Source organism: Rhodnius prolixus, unplaced genomic scaffold (assembly GCF_049639745.1).
Source record: "Rhodnius prolixus isolate KJV_2025 unplaced genomic scaffold, Rpr scaffold_3, whole genome shotgun sequence".
Lineage (NCBI taxonomy): Eukaryota > Metazoa > Arthropoda > Insecta > Hemiptera > Reduviidae > Rhodnius > Rhodnius prolixus.
The window spans coordinates 28,522,864-28,546,113 of NW_027411603.1; the positions used below are offsets into that span (position 1 = coordinate 28,522,864).

The 23,250-nt window shown below is 31.9% G+C and overlaps 4 protein-coding genes across 6 annotated transcripts in view; 3 read left to right on the forward strand and 1 right to left on the reverse strand.

The window, feature by feature from the left end:
* The window catches only part of LOC141452339 (uncharacterized), a 75,187-nt gene extending 58,622 nt beyond the window's left edge, over positions 1-16,565 (forward strand). Inside the window, exons 1-2 of one of the 2 annotated variants that reach the window (XM_074124375.1) lie at positions 15,326-15,464; positions 15,635-16,565. In XM_074124375.1, the coding sequence (XP_073980476.1) occupies positions 15,644-16,078 (435 nt within the window). In that variant the 5' untranslated portion in view covers positions 15,326-15,464; positions 15,635-15,643 and the 3' untranslated portion in view covers positions 16,079-16,565. Of the gene's footprint in view, positions 1-15,325; positions 15,465-15,634 lie in introns of those variants that run through there. The other variant, XM_074124374.1, reaches the window with a different exon arrangement.
* On the reverse strand, positions 5,813-14,829 carry LOC141452299 (uncharacterized). Of its 2 annotated transcripts, XM_074124292.1 has the most exons (4): positions 14,691-14,829; positions 14,444-14,610; positions 13,852-14,363; positions 5,813-6,427 (listed from the first exon to the last, which is right to left on the reverse strand). In XM_074124292.1, the coding sequence occupies exons 1-4, from the start codon at positions 14,703-14,705 to the stop codon at positions 6,006-6,008; spliced, it is 1,116 nt and encodes a 371-aa protein (XP_073980393.1). In that variant the 5' UTR covers positions 14,706-14,829; the 3' UTR covers positions 5,813-6,005. The 2 variants fall into 2 exon arrangements, with proteins under 2 accessions (XP_073980393.1, XP_073980392.1); XM_074124291.1 differs by lacking the exon at positions 5,813-6,427 and having other exon boundaries at positions 10,775-14,363.
* On the forward strand, positions 6,446-8,227 carry LOC141452327 (uncharacterized). The gene has a single exon (XM_074124350.1). The coding sequence runs from the start codon at positions 6,756-6,758 to the stop codon at positions 7,497-7,499; it is 744 nt and encodes a 247-aa protein (XP_073980451.1). The 5' UTR covers positions 6,446-6,755; the 3' UTR covers positions 7,500-8,227.
* LOC141452312 (uncharacterized) lies at positions 8,563-10,382 on the forward strand. Its single transcript, XM_074124312.1, has one exon. It carries the CDS (start codon positions 8,680-8,682, stop codon positions 9,898-9,900), a length of 1,221 nt encoding a protein of 406 aa, XP_073980413.1. The 5' UTR covers positions 8,563-8,679; the 3' UTR covers positions 9,901-10,382.
* Positions 16,566-23,250: the final 6,685 nt, after the last annotated feature.

The following is a 23,250-nucleotide window of genomic DNA, read 5'->3' on the forward strand; positions in this document are numbered from 1 at the left end:
GGTTGTCCAAGAATTAGCTCAAGGATAAATTTATAGATACGGACAAATTCTTCCCCACAGAAATTCCCAAATGCTGGATCTAGTCGTAAGAAAAGGAGTGTACCGCTACGATTACAGAGATTCGTTCGAGAAACTTAGGTAAAGCAGATAATGACTGTACTCAGATCGAGATCCCCACAAGGAATCATGCTACATTGCCTACCTAGATGCCAATCATTTGTACGGGTGGGCAATGTAAGTCCTCTTCCTTTTGGAGGTTTCCAATGGGTGTCAGATCGGGATACTCTTGACTAGGGCAGTATGAAGGAAGATGGGCCCCTTCGGGTATATTGACGAAGCCGATATTGAGTATCCGGCCGAGTTGCATGAATTACACAAAGATTTCCCCCTTCTCCCTGAGAATAGTGTGCGCCTCCGGGACAGGTTAATAAGAAACTGTTGGCCCCTTTGACCATCAAGGAGAAATACGTTTTTCATTTCGTCAACTTGAGGCAAACTATGTGCTTATGTCTGCGGTTGGTTCGCGTATATAGTGCGCTGCGATTCAGACAGTCCCGTTGGCATCGCCCCTACATCGACCTTAACACCACATGAGATGAACAGGCAAATAACGGCTTTGACAAGGACTTTTACAAACTAATGAACAACGCCGTATTTGGTAAATTTACAGAAGACGTACATAAACAAATAAAAACAGAACTGGTGACTGAATAAAGACGATTCAGGAAACTCATAGCAAAACCAACTTTTTAAAGACAGGACGATATAGTCGGAGACGCTGACTGCTGTACATCAGGACTTTGAACAGTTCACGATGAGCCAACCAATTTATGTTGAAATTGTCATTCTTGATCTGTCCAAAGTCCGGATTTATGAATTTCATTACAACGCAATGCGGACAAAATACGGACCTCACAGGCTAAAACTGTTATATACAGACACTTTTCAGTTTCCTGTATCTAGTAGAGACTAAAAACTTTCACGACGACATAACTTCGATGATGAACGAATTTGACATCAGTGACTACCATCCTGTCGGACATCCTTGCAAGAGCAATAGAAACCAAAAGGTACTGGGGCGCACTACATTAGCTAGTTAAAAATGACGTATTACTGAAGAAGTTGGAGAGGGGAGTTTAAACAGCAGAGCGCGGTTCATTTTTAAAACAAATATGGATCAGTCAACAAGCACCAATTTCACGCAAGTAAGTGATTACTTGCCGTATTACTTTCTCTTAATAGGTAATTTTCAATTACATAATAGACAAATAAAATACTATCTATTGTTAGTAACATATATCTCAGACATTTTATTATTAACTCTTAAGTTTTCATTCATCAATATCATTTTCGTCTTTAATCCTCAGAAATAAGGTGACCTAAATATAAAAGTTCACCTTTAAAGAATTCTTGTCTTGTCGAGTTGTATTTTTAAATTGTGCTATTTAAGTTTGTCAAATACTTCAATTGCTTTAGATGTTTGACTAAACTATCTGAAAAAATAATTATATCGCTCATGTATATTGATAAATTGGGGATACTGGAAAAAAAATATATTCATTGCTCTTTGGAGAGTTGGTGGTCCATTTTTCAAACCAAATGGTGAGCGAAGAATTTCATAATGACCAGTTTCGGTAGAGAATGCCGTTTTTGTGAAAGATTCTGGATATACTTCTATCTGGCTAGATCTATGGCCGAAAAATATGGGAGTAGTGTATAAAAGGCACGTTCTAGCCAACCGCCATGAAGCAATATGGCGGCCGTCTAGAATTTGCCCAAAGAATTATTTTTTAATAATAAAAATAAATTTTAAATAATCTGCAGCTGGATTTGAACCGAGAACTTTGCCTACAGAAGTCAGGTGTCTTATCCGCTACACCATAGAGACCTTGTTGATATACTATGTAAAAATGTAGCTGATATATAAATGAATGCACGTGCGTGCGTGTGTGTGTGTGTTTAGCTGCCGCGCCGGTTGACCTTGAACGATCGCCTTCCTCCCCTTTAGGCCGGGGGAAGGGGTATTTAGTTCTATAACAAATTACATCAAGCAAAGCTATTGATTGTAAAATTATATTACTAATTTTCCTCCTGCTCCTCCTCTTCTGGAAATAATTTGTTCAAGTCACAATGAATTTTGTAAGATAAAAAACCTATTATAACACACATACACGTATCTGGACCATCTTCAGTATCAGGATAAGACCATACACAATTATCATAATGCCCCTTAACAGGTCTTGTATGAAAAGTTCTAGAATAGTCCTCTAATCGATTCAAGTTTTTATATAAATCTATATAAGTCTTCGCTAAATCTGTATCAGATAAAGTAATGTTCGGAAATGTAGCCATAAACTTTTTATATTTGTTACTAAGTTCAATATCATTTAATTCAACTGCCATTGTATATACTAAATAATTATTAAAATGATCGTCTGATTTTATAATATAACGCTCAGTTACTGATGAGGTTTGAAAGTATAAGGAATGGCCGATTACTGGAAACGAATTTCATTAAGTAAGGAATATAAAGAGTTTTGTTTATCATTTCCTTCTGTTACATTGGATGATTTGGATTTAGTGCTCGAATATGTTACTCTTTTAAATGATTTAAAAGAGTTAGAACAGTATTCTAAGACACATAGTGCAAAATCAAACAATCACCACTATATTAATTGTATATGGTCAAATCCTAAAGGTGCTGATACTTGCATATGTTATGTAATATGTGCGTTAGCTTACCGCGTTCAAAAACGATTGTACAGTTTATATGTTAAAAAAGTGGGGGGGGCGAGGCCTCAGGAAAACTTGGGCTGTTTAGATGTAGTCAGTTCACATCAAGATGCAGAGTGAAACAGGTTTACAACTCATTACCAGCTATCCGTTAAACAGCAGCAAATCGAAGAATTTAATAACTGGTTTGACAGATGATGGTAAACCAATCGTGGCATTGAAAGCAGGCAAAAAAGGGATCATATATTTAGACATCGAAGACTGGCGCACAATTCAGAATAATAGTAATATATTTAGCAATTTCTTTAAAAAGAATAGCGAATATTCTTTAGATGAAATATCAATGCATAATGCAATAATATTTTTTGAGAAATTTACCCGCAAAAGTATTAGAATTCGGGAGCGACCAACATGGCTGGAAAATCTACTGAATTATCAACCTCCAACGGTTACTTTAATAAAAAATGAATATTTTAAATTAGAAAGTTTGAATCCAGTTATTAACAAACAGTTGAATTACTTGGAAAAACTTTGTACGCCCATTGTATCAAAATTTTATACTGAAAATGTAGAAAAAAATCAATAAAATATAATTTTTCAAAAAAAAAAATGTATTTATTTTATTCACATTTTAAGCTATAAAAAATAACTATATTAGCAAATCCTTTTTATTTATCCACGATGGGGTTTGAAACCCTAACCACTTTACATAAAGTTTATTATTTTTACGTTTCAATATTTTCTCTACAAGATACACATTTTTTAAATCAGTTCTTTGTAATTCTGGTTTGTAGAAGGCTCCTCGAATTGGTTGTCCATTAAGATCTTCTAATAAGTAAGTATATGGGATTGTCTTCTGAACACTTTTGATTTTAAATAATTCTGTACTCCAATTTGGCGTATACCCTTTAGTAAATACAGTTTTACTCTTTGAAATACGTACATAATCTCCTTCATTAAAATGCTGTCTATCTTTACGTTTAGATTTAGAAGAGTAAACTTCAGCTAATAAGGATGGTGCATTCTCAGCATTTACTTCAGATGGTTTCATTCCAATAGTACGGTGTACTTTGTTGTTATAGAGACTTATCAGTTCAGCCAGGTGCTTGGTATAATTATAGTTTCCATTTAGGCTAAACATTCGATACATCATAGATTTGAATGTTCTGTTGAATCGTTCTATGATAGAGCTTTTAATTTTGCTAAAGGTACTATAATGGTTGATGTTGTATTTCTGCATTAACTTTTTAAAAATAGCATTATAAAACTCTTTACCATTGTCTGTTTGAATATTATGAGGTACCCGTCCACTTAAGTTTATGATCTTCTGCATTGCTTTAGTAACATCTTGAGCACTTTTTAATTTTACTGGTTCAACCCAGGCAAACTTTGAAAAACAATCAATCACTGCCAGAATGTATTTATTACCATTATTTTGACGAGTGTAAGGAATCATTTCAATTAGATCTGCTTGCCATAAATCATCTATTCCTTTCAGCAGAGTGCGTCTTCGAGGATAATGCACGCGAGCTGGTTTGTGCAGTTCATTTACTACAGCTTCCTTCATTGACATTTTGTTTTCTGTTCTGATCTGTTACTAGGTTGTGCTTAAAACTTCTTTAAGAACTTCTACAGTCAAAGGAATGTTTGGTCTTAGTAAATTTAATCTATTTCTTATAACTTTAAATATATTCTGCACGTAAGTATTCGTAGTCTTGATTCTAGCCGAATCATAAGTTTTTAAAAGATAATTTTTGGTAACAAATTCTTTATCTAAATGTGGCTTTGTGACTAAGTCCATTTGCTTTATATAATCTTCCAACTTTGTTTTTGTAATAATTCCCTTTTTATCGACTAAGTCGGCTATATATTTCACAAGATATTTCATATTAACTGCCTCAGAATCACTCACTGGATCATTGATTCCGTGTAAACGTTTGTTTTCAAAGTCTATATAATCACCATCTTTGTCTTCATTTACTTCAAATAATCTCAGTTGATGTAGAGATCTTCCAAACTTATCGACAGACATATTGCTTGTTGAAAAATCAAACTACAAATAAACATTTCCTCACAAATTTTGTTAATAAATAATATCAGCCTCTCTTAGCTCTTCAATTATAGATTGCATTTCATTTTCATGACCTGTATGGCCGGCCATGGTTGATGCATGTAATAGTCGAAGTCTATCAACTAATTCATTAGGGTCATCCCAATATTCATAAATACTTTGTCCTTCCCACATACCTGAACCTGATGAAGGAAATTTTGATCTTGTTTGATATCTGGTTGGTTTTGTTGCATATAAAGTGAGTGGTGTCTTACTATAAGATGAAGAAGATGGCGGGGTGAATCTAGTTTCAACTAAAGTGCTACTTTTCTTGGTGGAAGAAAATAAAGGAGCAATAATATTATTGTATTTCCAACCTTTGCTAGCACTAATATTTTTCTCATAACTGAATTGTTGCTTATGAGCCTGACTTCTATTTAGAATGTCTCGATATTTTTCCAAATCGTCTTCAGTATACATGGTAGGTTTTTTTAAAAACAATAATTGAAATAAACCTGGAGTACCTACATACATTTTATTATTTACAATGATATTATTACCATCAATAGATGCTTGAGCATTTCCAACTACCATTCCACCTGTAGGCAATATTCTAATACCATATCTGTCATCCATATCCTTAGTGTCAGAATTCGTAACTTTAAGTAAATATGGTTTAAATAAAGGACCTATACCTTCATACTCTTCCATGCTTTTTTGTAATTTATCTTTGTCAAACTGTATTATCCGTTGTAAAGGAGTCATCTCTTCTTCTTCTTCTTCTTCACTTTTAATTGATTCCTGTTCATTTCCTTCTTCATCCTCAAAAGTTTCCTCTTTTTCTCGTTTGATAGGAATAAATTTTTTTCTCTGAACAGGAGTTGAAGTATGCACCAATGTTTCCGTTGAAGTTGAAACATCTTTTTTCAAGGGAGACTGAACAGGAGTTGAAGTATGCGCCAATGTTTCCGTTGAAGTTGAAACATCTTTTTTCAAGGGAGATATCTTAATTTTTTTAACTCTTGGCTGTTTACTTTGATCAACTAATTCCTGCAGGGGTTTGGTGATGGGCTTCAAATTTCTTTCTAGCTCCTCCTCAGATAATTGAAGTCCTCGCTTCATACTTTTAAATTTTTGGCGTAGTGTTTTAGAAGTCTTAATAAGTTGTTTTGTCACTTTGGGATCCATGATAGTAATGATAGAGTATGTACATAATAAAACTTTATATATAGATAAATGTATCTAATCCCATTCGATATTTACCATTGTTTAAATCTCTGGTTTTATCAATAGTTATAAATCCAAAAGGCTTTTCCCAACAGACATTGCACATCTGTTTAAACTTATCAAATGAAATATTTGGTGAACTTACATGATCCTTATAAACATGTTTTAAATTTAGATCATCTTGTTTGAAGAGAATAATTATGTTTGCATTATCACGAATAAGATGTTTAGGTATTCTAGCGTAACTTTGACAAAGATAGAAACAGTCAATATGTCTGTGACGACCCATGCTGAAATACTTTCTAATATTTTCCTGCTCATCCATTGAAATATCATCAAAAATAATAACAGAGTTTTCTTGAGCTTCATCAGGAGAAATAATATCTTGAGTCGTATCTACTGTCCAAAAACCAATTTCTGGAACCAAATTAAAAATCTGTTTTAAATAGATATACTTTTCTTGTTGAAGAGATCTACTGCATATATAGACGTTTGTAAATTTTAATCCATTTTTATGTACAAGCAAACATATTATTAAATTAGTTTTACCAGATCCTGAACTTCCACAAATAAGTGCGCGAATATTATCTGGTAATAGCACACCATGGCGAGTATCTTTATCTTTGTCCAATAAATTATCTAGTAAGTTATAAATTGGTAATACTTCACTCTGTTTTTCAAATCGCATCGGAGAGGAGGGCGAATTATTATATAAGTACCTTTCTTAAACACTGGTTTTATCATAATGAGAAAGAAAACAGTAGGAAGAGGTCTTATAAATTCAGTGATTAATAAACTGCCTTTTGAAGCGCATATACCTGGTTATAGATTTTGTGGCCCGGGTACTAAATTACAAAAAAGATTAAAACGTGGTGATAGAGGTATCAATCCTTTGGATGAGGCTTGTAAAGAGCATGACATCGCATATTCACAGCATAAAGACATAGAATCAAGACATAAGGCGGATCTTATACTTGCAGATAAAGCTTGGCGAAGAGCACAGTCCGGTGACGCATCTTTCGGTGAGAAAGCAGCAGCTTGGGCTGTCACAAACGCTATGAAAGCTAAAGTTAAATTAGGCAGTGGTGGAAAGAGACATAAGGTAAAATCTATAAAAGATGTTATAAATGCTGCACGTGTTACATCTCCTTTATTATCAATTAGTGATGTATCAAAAAAATCTTTAAGAAAAGCTAAAAAGTATGTAGGAAAATCAAAAAAAGTTAAAGTTCCACGAGTTCTACCAATTCCAAGAACTGGCGGTATTCTCCCATTTCTAGTACCACTATTTGCCGGGCTCTCAGCTATTGGGAGTTTAGCCGGCGGAGCATCAGCTATAGCTAAAGCAGTTAAAGAAACACAAGATGCTAGAGATCGTCTAGAAGAAATGAGAAGGCATAATAGAACGACGGAGTCTCAACAAATTGGACAAGGATTTTATCTTAACCCTTACAAGAAAGGATATGGTCTTTATATTAAACGAGATTGACTACTTCCTGATAGAGCACTTACAAATATAGAATTGATAGAATTTGCCAAAAATTTACCACATTTTAGAGGCGTTTACATGCGTGACAATTTACCAAAATTTCCTAAAATTAACGAATGCGGAATTGTCAATTTAGATTCTTTACAAAATATTGGAACTCATTGGGTTGCTTACATTAAAAAAGGTAACAAAGTTAATTATTTTGATCCTTTTGGTAACCTCAGACCACCATTAGAGTTACTGCAATATTTTAATGGATGTGATATAGAGTATAATAGAATGAGATATCAAGAATGGAATACTCCTTATTGTGGGCATTTATGTTTAGAGTTTCTATATAAAAATATACGTTAAAGAAAATCACGGCTTAGTCATGTCGTATACTTTCACATTGACTGGAACGTCCAGCGTTCTAAGTGCTGATATTTTTCCACCAATTAATTTATCTGATGGTGATTACAGTGTTGGATTACTTAGTTTTCATTCATACAACTCAATACCGAACATTATTGAAAATGTGAACAACAAATTTTATTATGGTGATCAGGTGATTAACATACCTACGGGTACGTATGAAGTTGATGCTATAGCAAATTACATTAAATTACATATGAAAGCATCAGATACAATTAAATTAAAGGGGAATTTAAATACTTTAAAAACAGAGTTAACATGTACCAAACCTGTATACTTCAATAAAGTCCATTCTATTGGAGCTTTACTCGGATTTGCCAAGACAGAAGAATTAAAAGAAATGATCAAACATAGATCAGATAATATTGTTAATATTCATAGTGTGAATACAGTGGCTATTAATTGCAATATTGCCTCAGGATCGTATAGAAATGGAATACCTGGACACACTATATATGAGTTCGGGCCGGCCGTACCACCGGGTTATAAACTTACCCACGAACCATCACCAGTTATTTACTTTCCAACTAACGTTCAGTTAATAGACAACATTACTCTTACTCTAACTGATCAAAACGGCAACATAGTTGATTTTCGTGACGAAATTATTACCATTCGCTTGCATATCAAGAAAGATGGGTATTGATTTCCAAAAGTATAAAACAAATTCTATTAAAGTAAAACAATCCAGTATTAAACCGCACAGAGGATTAACACCATCAAACGTTTACTTTTTACAACAAATAGGACTTTTGGTTAAACCGCAATGGAAGATATATTAAATGTAAGTGCCGGAGTCAATTTCGAAGAAAGAATAATTGATTATGAGTATCACACTCATCAACCTTTTACAAGATCTCTGGAAAATTCTGACGAAATAGTTATAGCTGTTCAACATCAGGATATTTACACCGTTCCATCTAAAAGTTATCTTTACATTCAAGGACAACTGATTAGAGAAGGAGCTACAGAAGCAACAGCAGATCAAGATATGAGATTAGTAAGAAATGGCATATTGTTTCTGTTTGATGAAATTAAATACAAGTTAAATGGAGTTTTAGTTGATCAAGTTCGTAATCCAGGAATTGCCAACACTCTTAAAGGATATGTGTCACATAATAGCGCTAAAGTTACTGCGCTAGAGGTTGCTGGCTGGATGCCCCCTCATCAGCTAGCTAAAATAAATGATAAAGATGGAAACTTTGATGTTTGCATTCCAATGGACACTGTTATGGGCTTTTTTGAGGATTATAATAAAATGCTTTTACAAGGAAAACAAGAACTAATTCTAAACAGAAGTAGGAACGATACTAATGCAGTGATTCTGGAAAAAGATGAAGAAAATGCTACAGTTAAACTTAAATCTGTACAGTGGAAGATTCCTTATGTTAGAGTTTCTGATGTACAAAAGTTGAAATTTTTAAATTTTATTAACAAAGGAAAAACCGCACTAATGCCTTTTAGATCTTGGGATCTTATAGAATATCCAACATTGCCTGCAACTAAAAAACACACCTGGACTTTAAAAACAAGCACAAATCTTGAAAAACCACGATACGTTATAATCGGATTTCAAACTGATAAAAAGAATAATAAGAAAATGGATCCATCACTGTTTAGTAATGTGAATATTACAAATATAAAACTGCATCTAAATTCAGAAATTTACCCCTACGACGAATTAAATATTGATTTCTCAAAGAACCATTATAGTATTCTATATTACATGTATCAAAGTTTTCAACACAGTTATTATGGAAAAAGAAATGAGCCTCTTCTGACTAAAGAGCATTTTAAAGATTATGCCCCAATTGTTGTAATTGATTGCTCTCGCCAATCTGAAGCTATTAAATCTTCCACTGTTGACATTAGAATAGAGATGGAGGTTTCTGAAGAGTTCAAAGCCAATACTACTGCTTACGCTTTAATATTACACGATGCACTCGTAGAATATAATCCTCTTTCTGGATTAGTTAGAAGAATTTAACAAGTTTGTGGAGGGGAGAAAACTTATTTAAACAACATTTTCAACAATAATGCCTAGTAGTAGTAGTAGTTATTGTTTACAATGAGCACCGCAGTAATCGATTTTCAAGGTTATTTAAGTTCGCAAAATTCCTTTATCATAAAGGAATTATCAATAATAGACGTGGACCATCCTACACAGTTGAGGCAGTGGTTGTTTAAACCGCCCACCCAGTTTAATGGAAATCCAAATTCACTGGCTAATAAATGGATCTACAAAAATTTACATGGAATCAGTTGGGAAGCTGGAACTGTTGATTATTCAGAATTGGAAAATGTATTGCAAAGTGCTACTTCTTCTTATGTTTATCTGTTTGCAAAAGGACTTGAAAAATGTAAATTCTTGGAGCAACTTACTGGCAAAGACGTCTTTAATTTGCAAGACTTCGGATGTCCATCTCTTAAGTGTTTGCCGGCTCTAGAGTTTACAAAATGTGATTATCATAGGGGAGTTAACTATAGTTGTTCTCTAAAGTTTGCTAAAAAATTATCATTATGGATATGTCATAATCGATCAAATGTTGATTTTAATAATGCTAAAGTTCGAGAAAAAACATATAATCAATATCATGGTATTATAAATCCGGAATTTCTAGCATTTAATGGATTTATCCATAGCAGAAATCATACTATTAAATGTATTTATTGTAACGCTGAATTTGATGATAGCATTGTTGAATGTCCATGTAATTTACATAAATTGTATAACTCTAATTGTAGGTGGTTCGTAAAACAAGGTTTATTTCAATAAAAAAATTATTTTTTAAATTGTTTTAATTGAATCCTTTACCACTATTATTTTTATGGGAGAGGGTTTTTGTTTTTTAACAAGAAAAAACAGTTCAGAAAATATATTTAAAAAAATTTTAATATATACAAATTAGTTTTTATAATGTTTTACAATAATGTTTAATTATTTTCTAATCTCTATAATACTCTAAAGCTTTAGTGCTTACACCATCTTCTAATACTAATCTCTTATTATCTAAAGGGCATAAGGAAACTTTATTTTGTTCTATAGTGAACACATCATGTTTGGTAGATCTAAACATTGGCATTTCATTTCTGATTGGCGAATTAGTTATTAGGCAGGCTACATAATCATCAAAAGTAATTGTTTTTTTAAGAACACTTTTTTTTACACCTTTTGCTTTCTTTAGAATGTGATCATCATCTAATCTAATTGCATACATTTTGGACCTTAAGCCCACAAATGCTGTAATTATTTTCCCAGCGGCCTCATCTTTAAATTTACCTATAACTTTTTTATTTCTATTTGAATAATTTGGATGTTTGGTTGGGTAGTTAGATAAATCTAAATGTGCGTTCAAATCGCCCATATCTTTATATAAATCATCAGTTTGGATTAGATGGATAAAAGAATCGGTATCTGTATAACAAAGTTTTAATCTATTATTGCCGTAGTAGGGAAGCATTACATCGTAATGGTAATAATACATATGCAATTTAGAGATATCTAACACCGAAAGACCAATATAAATTGGTTTATTAAATAAAATTTTTGTCTTGGCAAAATGAATTGCAGCTAACGATTCATTGTAAATGGTCCAATTTATACAATTAGGTTGTAAGATCAATTTTTCTAGTTTTCTTTCATCAGTTACTAATTTAATATTTATTCTTTTTCTTACATTTTCCATTGTTTTACCAAATACAGAATTATTATATAATTTATATAAATCTTTTTCAAAATCATTATTTGCTATTTTTCTGAGCTCTGTATTATGGTTTATATAGCTTGCCAACCACGAACTTTGTTTAAACTCTAACACCCTATTTATTTTAACTAAATTTAGACCATGCTCAAGCGCCTGCTTTAAAATCAAATAATGACAAATGTAATTTACTCGTGATCCGAGATGTGGGACTAGCTTTTTCTGTCCTTCAACCATAATGTTTTCAGCCAAAAAGGGTAGATCATTGTGAAGATTATGAAGAGAGGTGGGGTAATTCAAAGTTACATCTAAAATATAACCCTTTTCACTCGTTTCATTTAAAAGATCAAGATCAATTTGCTTAGGATCAACCCATTTAAATCCACCATAAGGTAAATATTTACTCATTGCATATCCGTAAAGATTGTTACAGTCTTGATATGTAATGAATGTAGATGGTAATAATAGATTATAATTTGAAAGGTACTTATTATTGGCCTCGGCAAACCTATGGCCAACTTGACAAATACCCCCTCGTATTCCTCGTTCTATCATTAAAATCTGTTCATAATCTGTTAATAGCTCTAAACGGCAATTTGTAAATCGCAACATTGCATCCCAAGATAAGCCCGGCAATGTAAAATAATGAGCAGGATCTAATTTGTGGGATTTTATTGTAATAGTTCTAAAATTTTCAAATATGTCGGCTAGAAGAAGAGTATCGGTTTTTAAATAAATATCGCTGTATTCACCTAGTGAAGAACATGAAAAGGCTTTCCATACTTGAAGAGCATGCTGATAGTCGTTTTCACTAATGCTTTCTCCGGTAAGACTGCTATAAAATGCGTCAATTGGAGGCAAACATGTTTCATCTAAAACGTCCCAATTAGATACATATTCATATGGAAAGACGCCTTTTCGTTTTACCAAATGAACAAGATCAGCAGAAATAAACTTTGTAGTTTCCGTCAAATGTGTTAAATTTTTTGACAAGCTATCCAGACTTGAAGCCATAAAACGAAAAGTGTCAACAAATTTGATTTTCATTTTATGGGATATAATTTTAGAAAATGAAATATACTTTTCTACCGAATTAGGTATTACTTCCACCAGTTTTGTATCATATCCCAGCTCTTTAATAATAAAATGTGAGTCATAACCACTAAGATTATGACAAAATACCGGAACAAAACGTGGTATTTGAGATCTATAATTACAGCTATTATGAGCAGGGCCCCGATATTTCCCAGTTAAATGGCAATGATCTATAACCTTTTTATCATTTTCTATAAAAGGTTTTTCGCACATATAACATGTAGTTGCTAACAAAAAGTTATTTCTTTCGTCAGTAGATAAACAATGTGGAATATTTCTATTGTAAAGAATTTCAATTTTTTCTGCTACTTCCTTTAATTTCATTATACAATGCTTAACAGCGTCTTTACCCCTGTAAAGGTATGGAGCAGTCGGTAAGTTATGCTCTATGTCTTGGATTTCATCAGATATTTTTACATATACACAGAAACTCATTGGCGTGTGCAAGTGAGTAGCCATTGTGTACGATTCATGTAAATTTGGCTGGCATGTAAACAGGTTTTCTAGAATTACCTCAAAATCAAGGTATATTACAACGGGAACTTTATGCATCCGCTCAACATTTACAAAATTAACGAACGGTTTTTTAAATGGAAGTTCTACCCGAGCAGGTTTATGGGTGCCACAAATTAATTTATGCTGCTTAAAACGAGCTTTTCCATTATAACGCTTATCAAATTGTGAAAAGCAGCGTTCGCATATTAATTTTAATCTTCTGTTAGGCGTAATTTGGTTGCATATTAGTCTATTAAGACTTTTAATGTAAACAAAGTGATATTGATTATTTTTGTTTAAAATTAATAAATTTCTATGATCACGAAGTCTACTTTTACAAATCTTAAGAGGATAAACTTGATCTCTTTTATGTAAACCAAATATGTTAATAGATACATTATTTACTTTTTCAAAAATTGAGATGTCTTTTAATCGAGTGGGATACTGAATACAATTAAAATTATACTTCGATTCAAGCAAGCTATACTGATTTGAGGGGAGTTGAGGATTTCTTTTAACAAATTTAGCCAACATAGCATACATAAAACATTGATTATCCTTATTTTTAACATTTATACAGGCCTTTTTATCTTTGATTGTTTTTGGTAATGGAATGTATGATGAAATTTTAAGCGGATTGTACTTACCGATTCTTACTCTTAAACCATCCACTGAAATCAGAGTCCAGCCACTTTTAGACATGACCGCATCTTCCATTTCACGTCTTAGTTTTGCAAAAACTTCTGCAAGATATTCATTAATATCGGTGGCTTTATAGATTGCTTGATTAGATGTCTTGAGTGCCTTAGTCATCTTTTCTCCCAACATATTTTTAAACGTACAATCTACCCATAAATTAACTTTAATACTTGAATGCATTGCGACCATTTTCTGGATTATGTCCTTAATTTTACTTCTAACATCTTTTAAAAACATTGATAAATCCATGCAGCAAGGAGATCTAATAAAATATGATGCCAGACGTCCTTTAAATGATGTCTCATATGGTGTAACATTATCATCGCTTTGTTTTAAACTTAAGAGTTGATTTCTTTGAGGCTCCAACATCTTATCTTCGGATTGTAAAGCCAGTTGACATACTGCTTCATGCAACTGTCCATTGTGAATATCAGAAAAAATAGATTCACATTTACTGCATCTGGCATTAAAAAACTTTTCATCAAAATAAAACAATATTTATTATAAAAATTAACATTAATGTGGTAAACATTAATTTACCTGTAAGAACCACGTGCAGTGCACTTCTTTTGATGTTGATTTAAATTTTTTTTATATAAAAAATCTTTTCCACATGTACATGAGTATTTGCGTCTTTCTTGATGGGTCAAAGCTCGATGTATTTCAAACTGTGATTTACTGGAAAATGCAATTCTGCAATCTGAGCACTATTAAAATAATAAAAAACTTTTTACCAATATAATAAATGTACTAAATAATTGATATAAAAACAAAAAAAAATACTTACATTTAACTTGTCCATTATTGGCTCCTCTAAGAACTAATGATTTTCCTTTTTTTGTAGATATATTGGTTTAGTCTGGGGGTTTGGGCTATTCCTTAATGCCTTTTAGAGAATGCCTTAATGATTTTAGTAAAAATTAAACTTAAAATTCTTATAATAAATTATTTAATTATAGGCTTATTAATTATCTTATGAATATAACATTACAAGTAATTTACGAAAAAAATTAATCAAATTCTAATATAAAGGCATTATTATTTTTGTTTACCCCTTTATATATTAGGGATAATGACAATGGTTGATAATCCTTAATCATTTCGTCTGTTACTTCATAACAATACGATTTTGGTAAGTAACATTTAAGCGGCTTATCAGAAGGATTATCTAAAACTAGGGAAATAGATTCACCGAATTTGGTATTTCCTTTATAAAATTTAATTATTTTGTATTTTTTATTCTGTTCTAAGTCTTTTATAGACGTACTTATGTAATTGGAAATAGTTTTATTTAAAGCAGATTTCAATGCAGAAGCCATCTGCAAAAAATAACAAGTATAACATGATCTTAATAATAAACAAATTATTAAGTTAATTAACTGTAATAGCTACTTACCTCAATACGGTATTTTGTTGCAAACTAGTAAGGCGCATTAAAATGACCTGCATTTTATACTAAACTGTTCAAGGATTTGTTATTTTTTTTTATTACGATAACTGGTATATAAGCACTGAGCAAAATATATTATAGAACAAAGTAATTGCTTCAGATATCAACCGCGTAAGTATGTTGTTATATATATAATATAATAATATGTTTAACAAAAAATAAGATATAAAAACATTTATTGCTTTGGATTCAAGTCCGTCTGCAAGAGTTGCACATATAATATTCTAATTTAATTAGTTTATGTTGTTAATATATAGTTTTAAAATATTAATTATTTTTAGAAATATAAAATGAGCGCCATTCCTAAATTACAGTTTGTAAAACTACAATCAACGGCGTTTGTTCCCACAAAAGGAACAACCAACTCTGCCGGCTTCGACTTAAGAAGTCCTTGCGATTGCACTGTTCCCGCTCGAGGCAAACGTCTAATTTTTACAAATCTACAAATTAAATTGCCCGACGGCTGCTACGGCAGAATAGCTCCAAGATCGGGTCTGTCTTTACATCACCATCTGGATATTGGGGCTGGAGTTGTTGACGCCGATTATACGGGTAATGTGGGAGTTCTAATTTTTAATCACGGGCCGGCTGATTTTCAGATTAGAGTGGGTGATAAAATTGCTCAACTAATCTGCGAAAAAATTTGTTACCCAATAATTGAAGAAGTAGCAAATTTATATTTAGTTACAAATCGTGGAGAAAATGGATTTGGTTCCACGGGATAATTTTATTTTTCAATTATTGGAACACATTTTTTTTCCTCCGCCATTAGCCGATCCTTTGCTTATAATTAGAACTATATTATTAACCTTTGATACGAGCAAAATTGAAGCAACAGCTATTAAGGAAGATGAAAAAAGTTATTGTATTTTTGTTAACAGAAAAAATTTTTTGTCTGGGAAATATTGTCAACTGGTTACAAATGTAATTGGTAACATAAGTTTAGAGGAGAGATTTGCATACAATAAGATTTGCAAATGTTTTTCTTTAAACAATGTACAATATACATTTGTTTTTGTTCCAAGAATGCGCTGTATCGACAATTATTCTTATGCCAAAAAAATTTGGTTTTTGAATAACAAAGTCAAAGTATACATAAAAGGAAGCTGTCTAGTCCCTATATTCCCATTATCATTTGGAAAAATGAAATCTTTAAAAATTTTATCTGTTAATAAAATTTTACAGTCAATAGCTTTTTGGGTAACATGTAAATAAACCAGTATTTTTTAAAAACACACCTCATTAAATTGTTAATACAGAACTTGTATTTTTTTTATTACCGATTATATACACATATTTAAAAAAATAAAAATAATGCGTTAAGTACGTATAGTATATATTCTTGTTTATAACCCAAAGAATTAATCATTTTATTTAATAATACACACACACAAGCATTTACTTAACTACAGACATATATAAGCGGAGGAATGCAGTCGTTCAAGGTCAACCGGCGCGGCATCTAAACACACACACACACACGCACGCACGTGCATTCATTTATATATCAGCTACATTTTTACATAGTATATCAACAAGGTCTCTATGGTGTAGCGGATAAGACACCTGACTTCTGTAGGCAAAGTTCTCGGTTCAAATCCAGCTGCAGATTATTTAAAATTTATTTTTATTATTAAAAAATAATTCTTTGGGCAAATTCTAGACGGCCGCCATATTGCTTCATGGCGGTTGGCTAGAACGTGCCTTTTATACACTACTTATGGGGGCTCTTCCTATTTTCTCAAATTCATTTACCATGTTGGGTTAAGGGTATTTATCAGCTCTTGAGCTTTTGAGGTTAAACACAGTGGCATTTTAAAACCAATGCTTCAAAATGCAAAAAGATATTAATAAGATTAACTTATTAAGGTTTAAATAAATGAAAAACATATTTAAAAATAGGTGAACCTCAGAGTCTAGTCTTCTTAGTTTTCTTTCATTGGTTCAATGTAAGGGAATGGTCCATTATCATCATCTTTATTTTCAGTTGTTTTCAAACTCTTAAAAAAGTCCATGGTACACTGGTGGGGTATGAATTTTAGTAAATCCAACATGTCCTGTTTTTTTTTTTGTACTCACTGGCCTCTTGCTAGAGTACAAATGTTTTTTAGGAACAGCTTTCAAAGACAACAGTGGACTACGCTTTCTGTTACTCTGAGTAATGTCCAAAATTTCAAAATCAATGAATTCCTGCAAATTATCTTTGTATTTTATTTCAAAAGGAAAAGTTTTCTTCACTCTGATCCATTGAATTTTCAGCCTGTACAAACCTGAACATGTCGTTGTAGCCTCAATAGGATGGCTCATATTATTTCCTGTTATATTTAATAATTTACTTTACCTTAAGTCTGAACATGTAACCATCATACTTAACCCACATAAACTTTCTTGTAATATGGGGATAATTCAAGTGTAAAAAGGAAAAAAATAAGAATGAAGCAAAATTAATTAAAAAACATTGTATTTATTAATTATATATCAAGATCAATATAAATAATAATGCATTTATTATTATATTGTTATTTAATTACTTTTTCAAACAATTCCTCCTCTTCACTGACACCGCAATTTGGCCTAAGGGCCCCTGAAGGTTGAATCCCAATTGGATAGGTCCTGGGCATAAGTCTGAGAAATATTAATAATAATTAGTATTTTATTACTATTTGTCTATTACGTAATTAAAATTACCTGTTAAGAGAAAGTAATAATTATCACTTACTTGCGTTAAATTGCTGTTTGTTGATTGATCCATATTTGTTTTAAAAATGAACCGCGCTCTGCTGTTTAAACTGCCCCTTCTACCTCCTATTACGTCATCTCTAACTAGCTAATGTAGTGCGCCCCACTCTTACTACTACGACTTGCTAGAACATGCAATGTCTTCTCCCACCCATCAAGATTCATACCACCTACCGGGCAAGTTCCAACATGTTTGGAACTGACTTATTGTCTAATTTCATTTAACTTTGTGAGCGTATTTGGATACTTGATCAATTTTTATGTTTTATTATTATTATTTTTTTTTTATCATGAAGTTAAAAATATATTGAACTTCGAAGTTAACAATAGAAATTAAATTTTGCGTTTTTAATAAACTTTATTGTTTTTGTTTTGTTTTTTCCGTTTATTATTTATTTATTATTATTAACCCCATTATTTATATGTGGCTTACTATTATTCAACTTGCACGTCCGATCATGCCGTGTTTGCATTGGTCAGTAACTAACTTTGATATCCCCTACCCTTAGCATGATGCCAACCACAAGAGTAAAGTGACCACATTTTCGTTGAAAAAAGGCGGGACAAATGGGATGAAATGAGAATTACAATTTAGTTATATATATTTTATAGTATACATTCATATACTTGTACAAAAATGAATTTCTTATTAATTATTTGTAACTATAAAAATATTTGTAAAAAATAATAATTTTAATCAAATTAAATTTTTTATTTAAAAAAAATTATGATTTTCTTTCACGGTCATATTTTTGATCCGAGTGAATACTTCGCAATAGATTCGGATCATTTATTAAAATATCGTGAAATATTTCACATTAATTGGTCAAATTATATTTTACACTTAATATAGATTTTAAAGTTTTAATGTTCAACTGCGTTTTTTCAATTGTCCATATTTTATTGATTCTAGAAAAAACACGTTCTGTTGCTGCATTTGTTCCTGGAAGGGAGAGCGCGAACTCTTCAATTTTCAAAATATTTTGATAAGAATATTATTCTGTTTAAAATGAAGCAATAACTCCGTCCATTTTTTGTCTGTTTCCAAATTTGCAGTCAACCAATAGTTAATATTTTCATCTGTAACATATCTTTTTGCCAATGACACCTCATCAAAAAGATCATTTTCGCAAATATTATTTTTCGGAAAATGGTTACTAATATATTCAAAAGATTTTTCCACATATTCCTATAAAATCTCCTTTTTTAATGTCACCCAATTAGACGATCCTAATGTACGAGACGTAACGACAATGATCGAACACCACCGAGTAAATCTAACTCGGTAAATTGCCTAATTTACGTAGTTTTATGCATTTTATGTATTTTTTTTAATTGTATTTTTTATTTCTTTATATTCACCATAATACTTAATAAGTAAGTAATAGGTAATACATTTTTACAGTACATTTAAAATAAGAAATGCAGATATTTTTTAAAAAGCGGGACATTTTTAAAAATCGGCGGGACGCGGGACAGTCCTCCAAAAAGCGGGACTATTATTATAATCGATTCTCCTCGTTCCGAGGACACCGTCTATCCTATCTACTTAAGACCAGTTCCGGTTATTATTTTTGGAAATTGTTGTTCTGTTGTCACACTAGTTTCATCTAAATTGTAAATTCTATCAGCAGATATTTTATACTTTTCCAAGGCAGTATCTAAGTTGTCAAAAAATTGATCCACTTAGGTTTTATTGAATCCAATTGCTCGGTTCATGCTTGTATTTTCTGGTTTCCTTAATGTCAAAGGAAATCGCTTCATGAAAGATAGCATCCAGTCCTTGCCAGCTTTTTCATTTGTCTCCTAGCTCTGAAGAAATTTTCGGCAAAGTTTCTTTGCATATTGACAAGCTAATCTTTGGGCTTGTTCATATTTTAGCCCATAATTTATCTTTGAAGAATGCAAAAAATATTTGTAAAGCAAATTTTCTTTCTCTGCAGTGAATACTTGCTGAGTGGAATACTTTGACTGAAACTGCCCACTAACCTGACCATTATCTTTGCCCTTGCCATTTTCATTGTCAATTAATTTTCCTGCCTCTTTGTCTACTAGTTCCAGTTTTTGCTTCTTCCTTTTCTTTAGTCTATTTTCTGTAGTTGATTTTTTCAGATTATAAGTTGCTGCAGCAGCTCTAATTGATATAATCTGTGTTCCATCACGGCATTAACAGCAACAATCATATCCTCTTCAGAAATGAAAGCCCTGTCTGTTTTCTTTTTGTAAGTTCTGACCTAATTCTTTAGAACTGAAAATAAAAATATTAAATAAATAACTTCATAAATAACATCAAATAACTTCAACCACTGGGGGAAAATTGGGACACTGTCTTAAAGTGCCCCATTCTCTCGTCCCAAAGAGCCCCACTTTCTCATTATGGAGAAAATAAATTACTGTGATATTTTAGATTATCTTTTGCAATAAGTTATGCCATCAGTGAAATACTGAATAATATACCTTTCTTTAAAAAAGAGAGAAAGTTATTTATTTTAAATATAAATGTCAAAAATGAACTTACCAATTTAACTTAGAAAATCTTCCACAAACACAATGGAACATATAAACTCAACACCCATTTATAGAGTATTATAAAATCTGGAGGGAAAAAGTAGTTCCACAAGATGGAAAATAAGTTTGACGTATATGATGAATATCAAAGCATTCTTTAATCCAAAGAACGCTCAAAAGTTTAGCTTTACCATACAATTTAGACAAAGCACAAATAGTATCTGTATTATTATCGCAATCGTATAACATATAATTTATCCATTTAAAATTATGGTGATCCTGGTCACAACCGCTGATAGTTGCAACACTCCTGCTTGTACTACAAAAACTAGTGTGCATTTTAGTACCTAGCCTCATCTTGTAGAACCTTTGCCTATAGTACCGGGGACGACAATATCTCCGAACTATACGGCGGCGACGATACGTAATAGGCATTCCTAGTAGAAATAGTAATAGGGTCGTCGTCCGATTCCTGAAAGCAGGGATGTTCCGCATGAATAATTTTTACACGATTAATAAATCAAAAGAATCTAGAGGCCAATAATTCGATACCATTATGATTGCAAGTTCATTCTGATATTTACGATTATCACAGTACTTACGATTAATAGCAACGACATCACCGGCCAAAAGTTTTTTTAAAAAGTCTATATCCCAATTTTGAATATTGAATTCTTCAAGTACAATTAGGGAATGCAATACCGTTAAAAATTTTCGATACCGGTATTTCGGTATTTTCTCTTTTAGAACCGGTAATACCGGTAAAGTACCGGTATTAGTATTATTTTAAAAAATGTAAACAAAATTAAAATTTACTTACTATAGGTTATGTTATTATTTAGGGTTAGTACAAATATATGTCAAACACAACTGAACAACAAAACATTTATTTTTAAGAATAATTTAATAAAATTAAATCCAACTTTTTTAATATATATTACATTAATTCGTACAAGTGATTATTATTTTTGATGCAAATTGAAATATGATTTCAAAAAAACATATATGATCCAACGTACCGTCGTCTAACCTCGATCTTATTTTTGTGGTTATATATTGTACATAAATTTACAATCAAAATTAACACTAATATCGTTCACCAGTGCATGTAGATATTTTTGAGAACAAAACGTAATTGCAAAATGTTGCAAATCGAGCAACATATTAGTTGCTCAATTTACAAGACAAATATTTATGTAAAAGTCCCAGCCAGTGCCATCAGAGGGGGCTGCCAACAACACCCCACACAGCCTGAAGGTTAGGGTTATAGTCTAGGAAGGTTTAGCATCATTTTAGAAGTGTTTACATTAGTGGTCGTAGCGTCATTCTAGAAGTGCTTAAGGTACAGTTTTTATAGTGTTTAACGACGGGAAATATAACTAGTAATTTAATTATTCTTTACAGAATAATAAAATCTGTTTTTGAAAACCGTCTTACATTTATTTAATCTTATCTAGGATACACATATTTCATGATTCTTAAACTCTAGGACTACCAAATTTACTTACATATATTAATTATTGCACAAGCACAAAACTAACAACTTTCACTCTCAATTTGTGTCTACGTACTGAAAAAAACACTCCGCACTGAACTAACAGCCTTTAGCTACAGTGGACGGGATCTCATTTGATTCTAAGTAAATGGGAGATTCCCCGAATCAAGCTTCCGTGTAACGTCTATCAACTAGCGCTAATGTTCCAATACCGAAAATACCGGTATTTTTAAGGTGAATACCGGTATTAATACCGGCGAAAATTTGGACGGTATCCCGGTTTTCGGTATACTGGTATACCGGTATTGCATTCCCTAAGTACAATAAGCTTATGAATATTCAACAACATATCAAACGGATATGCAATACGACTACTAGGACCATAAAAGACCAAATCACGCAACCCTCTAATCAAATTAGCAATTATACTACTCTTACCAACATTATTAGATGGCCCGTATAAATAAAAATGCTTCTTTTTATAGTAATAAGTGGTCGTAACAAATGTATCATACCATTCATAAACCTCATTGCACCATCCAAAGTCAACTCGAATATCCGGATATATTATATGAATAAGAAATTTTTACTTTTGAGCGAACTTCTTCATACATATTAATTAAAAATTTGTAATTATTCCAATCAATAACAAACCGATGGCTAAAACTGAATTTTTCCATTTAAACCCTTCGTTAGTCGCAATATGTTTTCCTATTTGAGTGATCGCAATGTATCTGGTAGATCCCTCGCCTATTTATATCTCTTTATTGGTTTAATATTGTAGTATCTCTCTATATCTTGGAGAAGGCAATCATTAAGAGTGAAATTCAAGAATAAAACACTTTATTTTATAGCAAAAAAATTTGACTTCTTAATTTTAGAAAATTATCCAAAAATAATGTAGACATTTAGTGTTTGTGAAAAGACTTAAAAAGATTCATTCAAAAATACACGGCAGACTTCATGTTTTTGTTAGTCTGTTTTTCTGTATATAGAACAATTTTTGCACACATTTATGCAATGTTCCAAACAAAGAAAAGTTGAACATTTACAGCATTTATATTTGGTGAATCTAGTTTTTTTTTGTTCCTGACATGGTTGGCAACGTTTTCTTTTTGGTTCTTGTCTTTCATCTCTTGAAGTACTTAGTTCTTT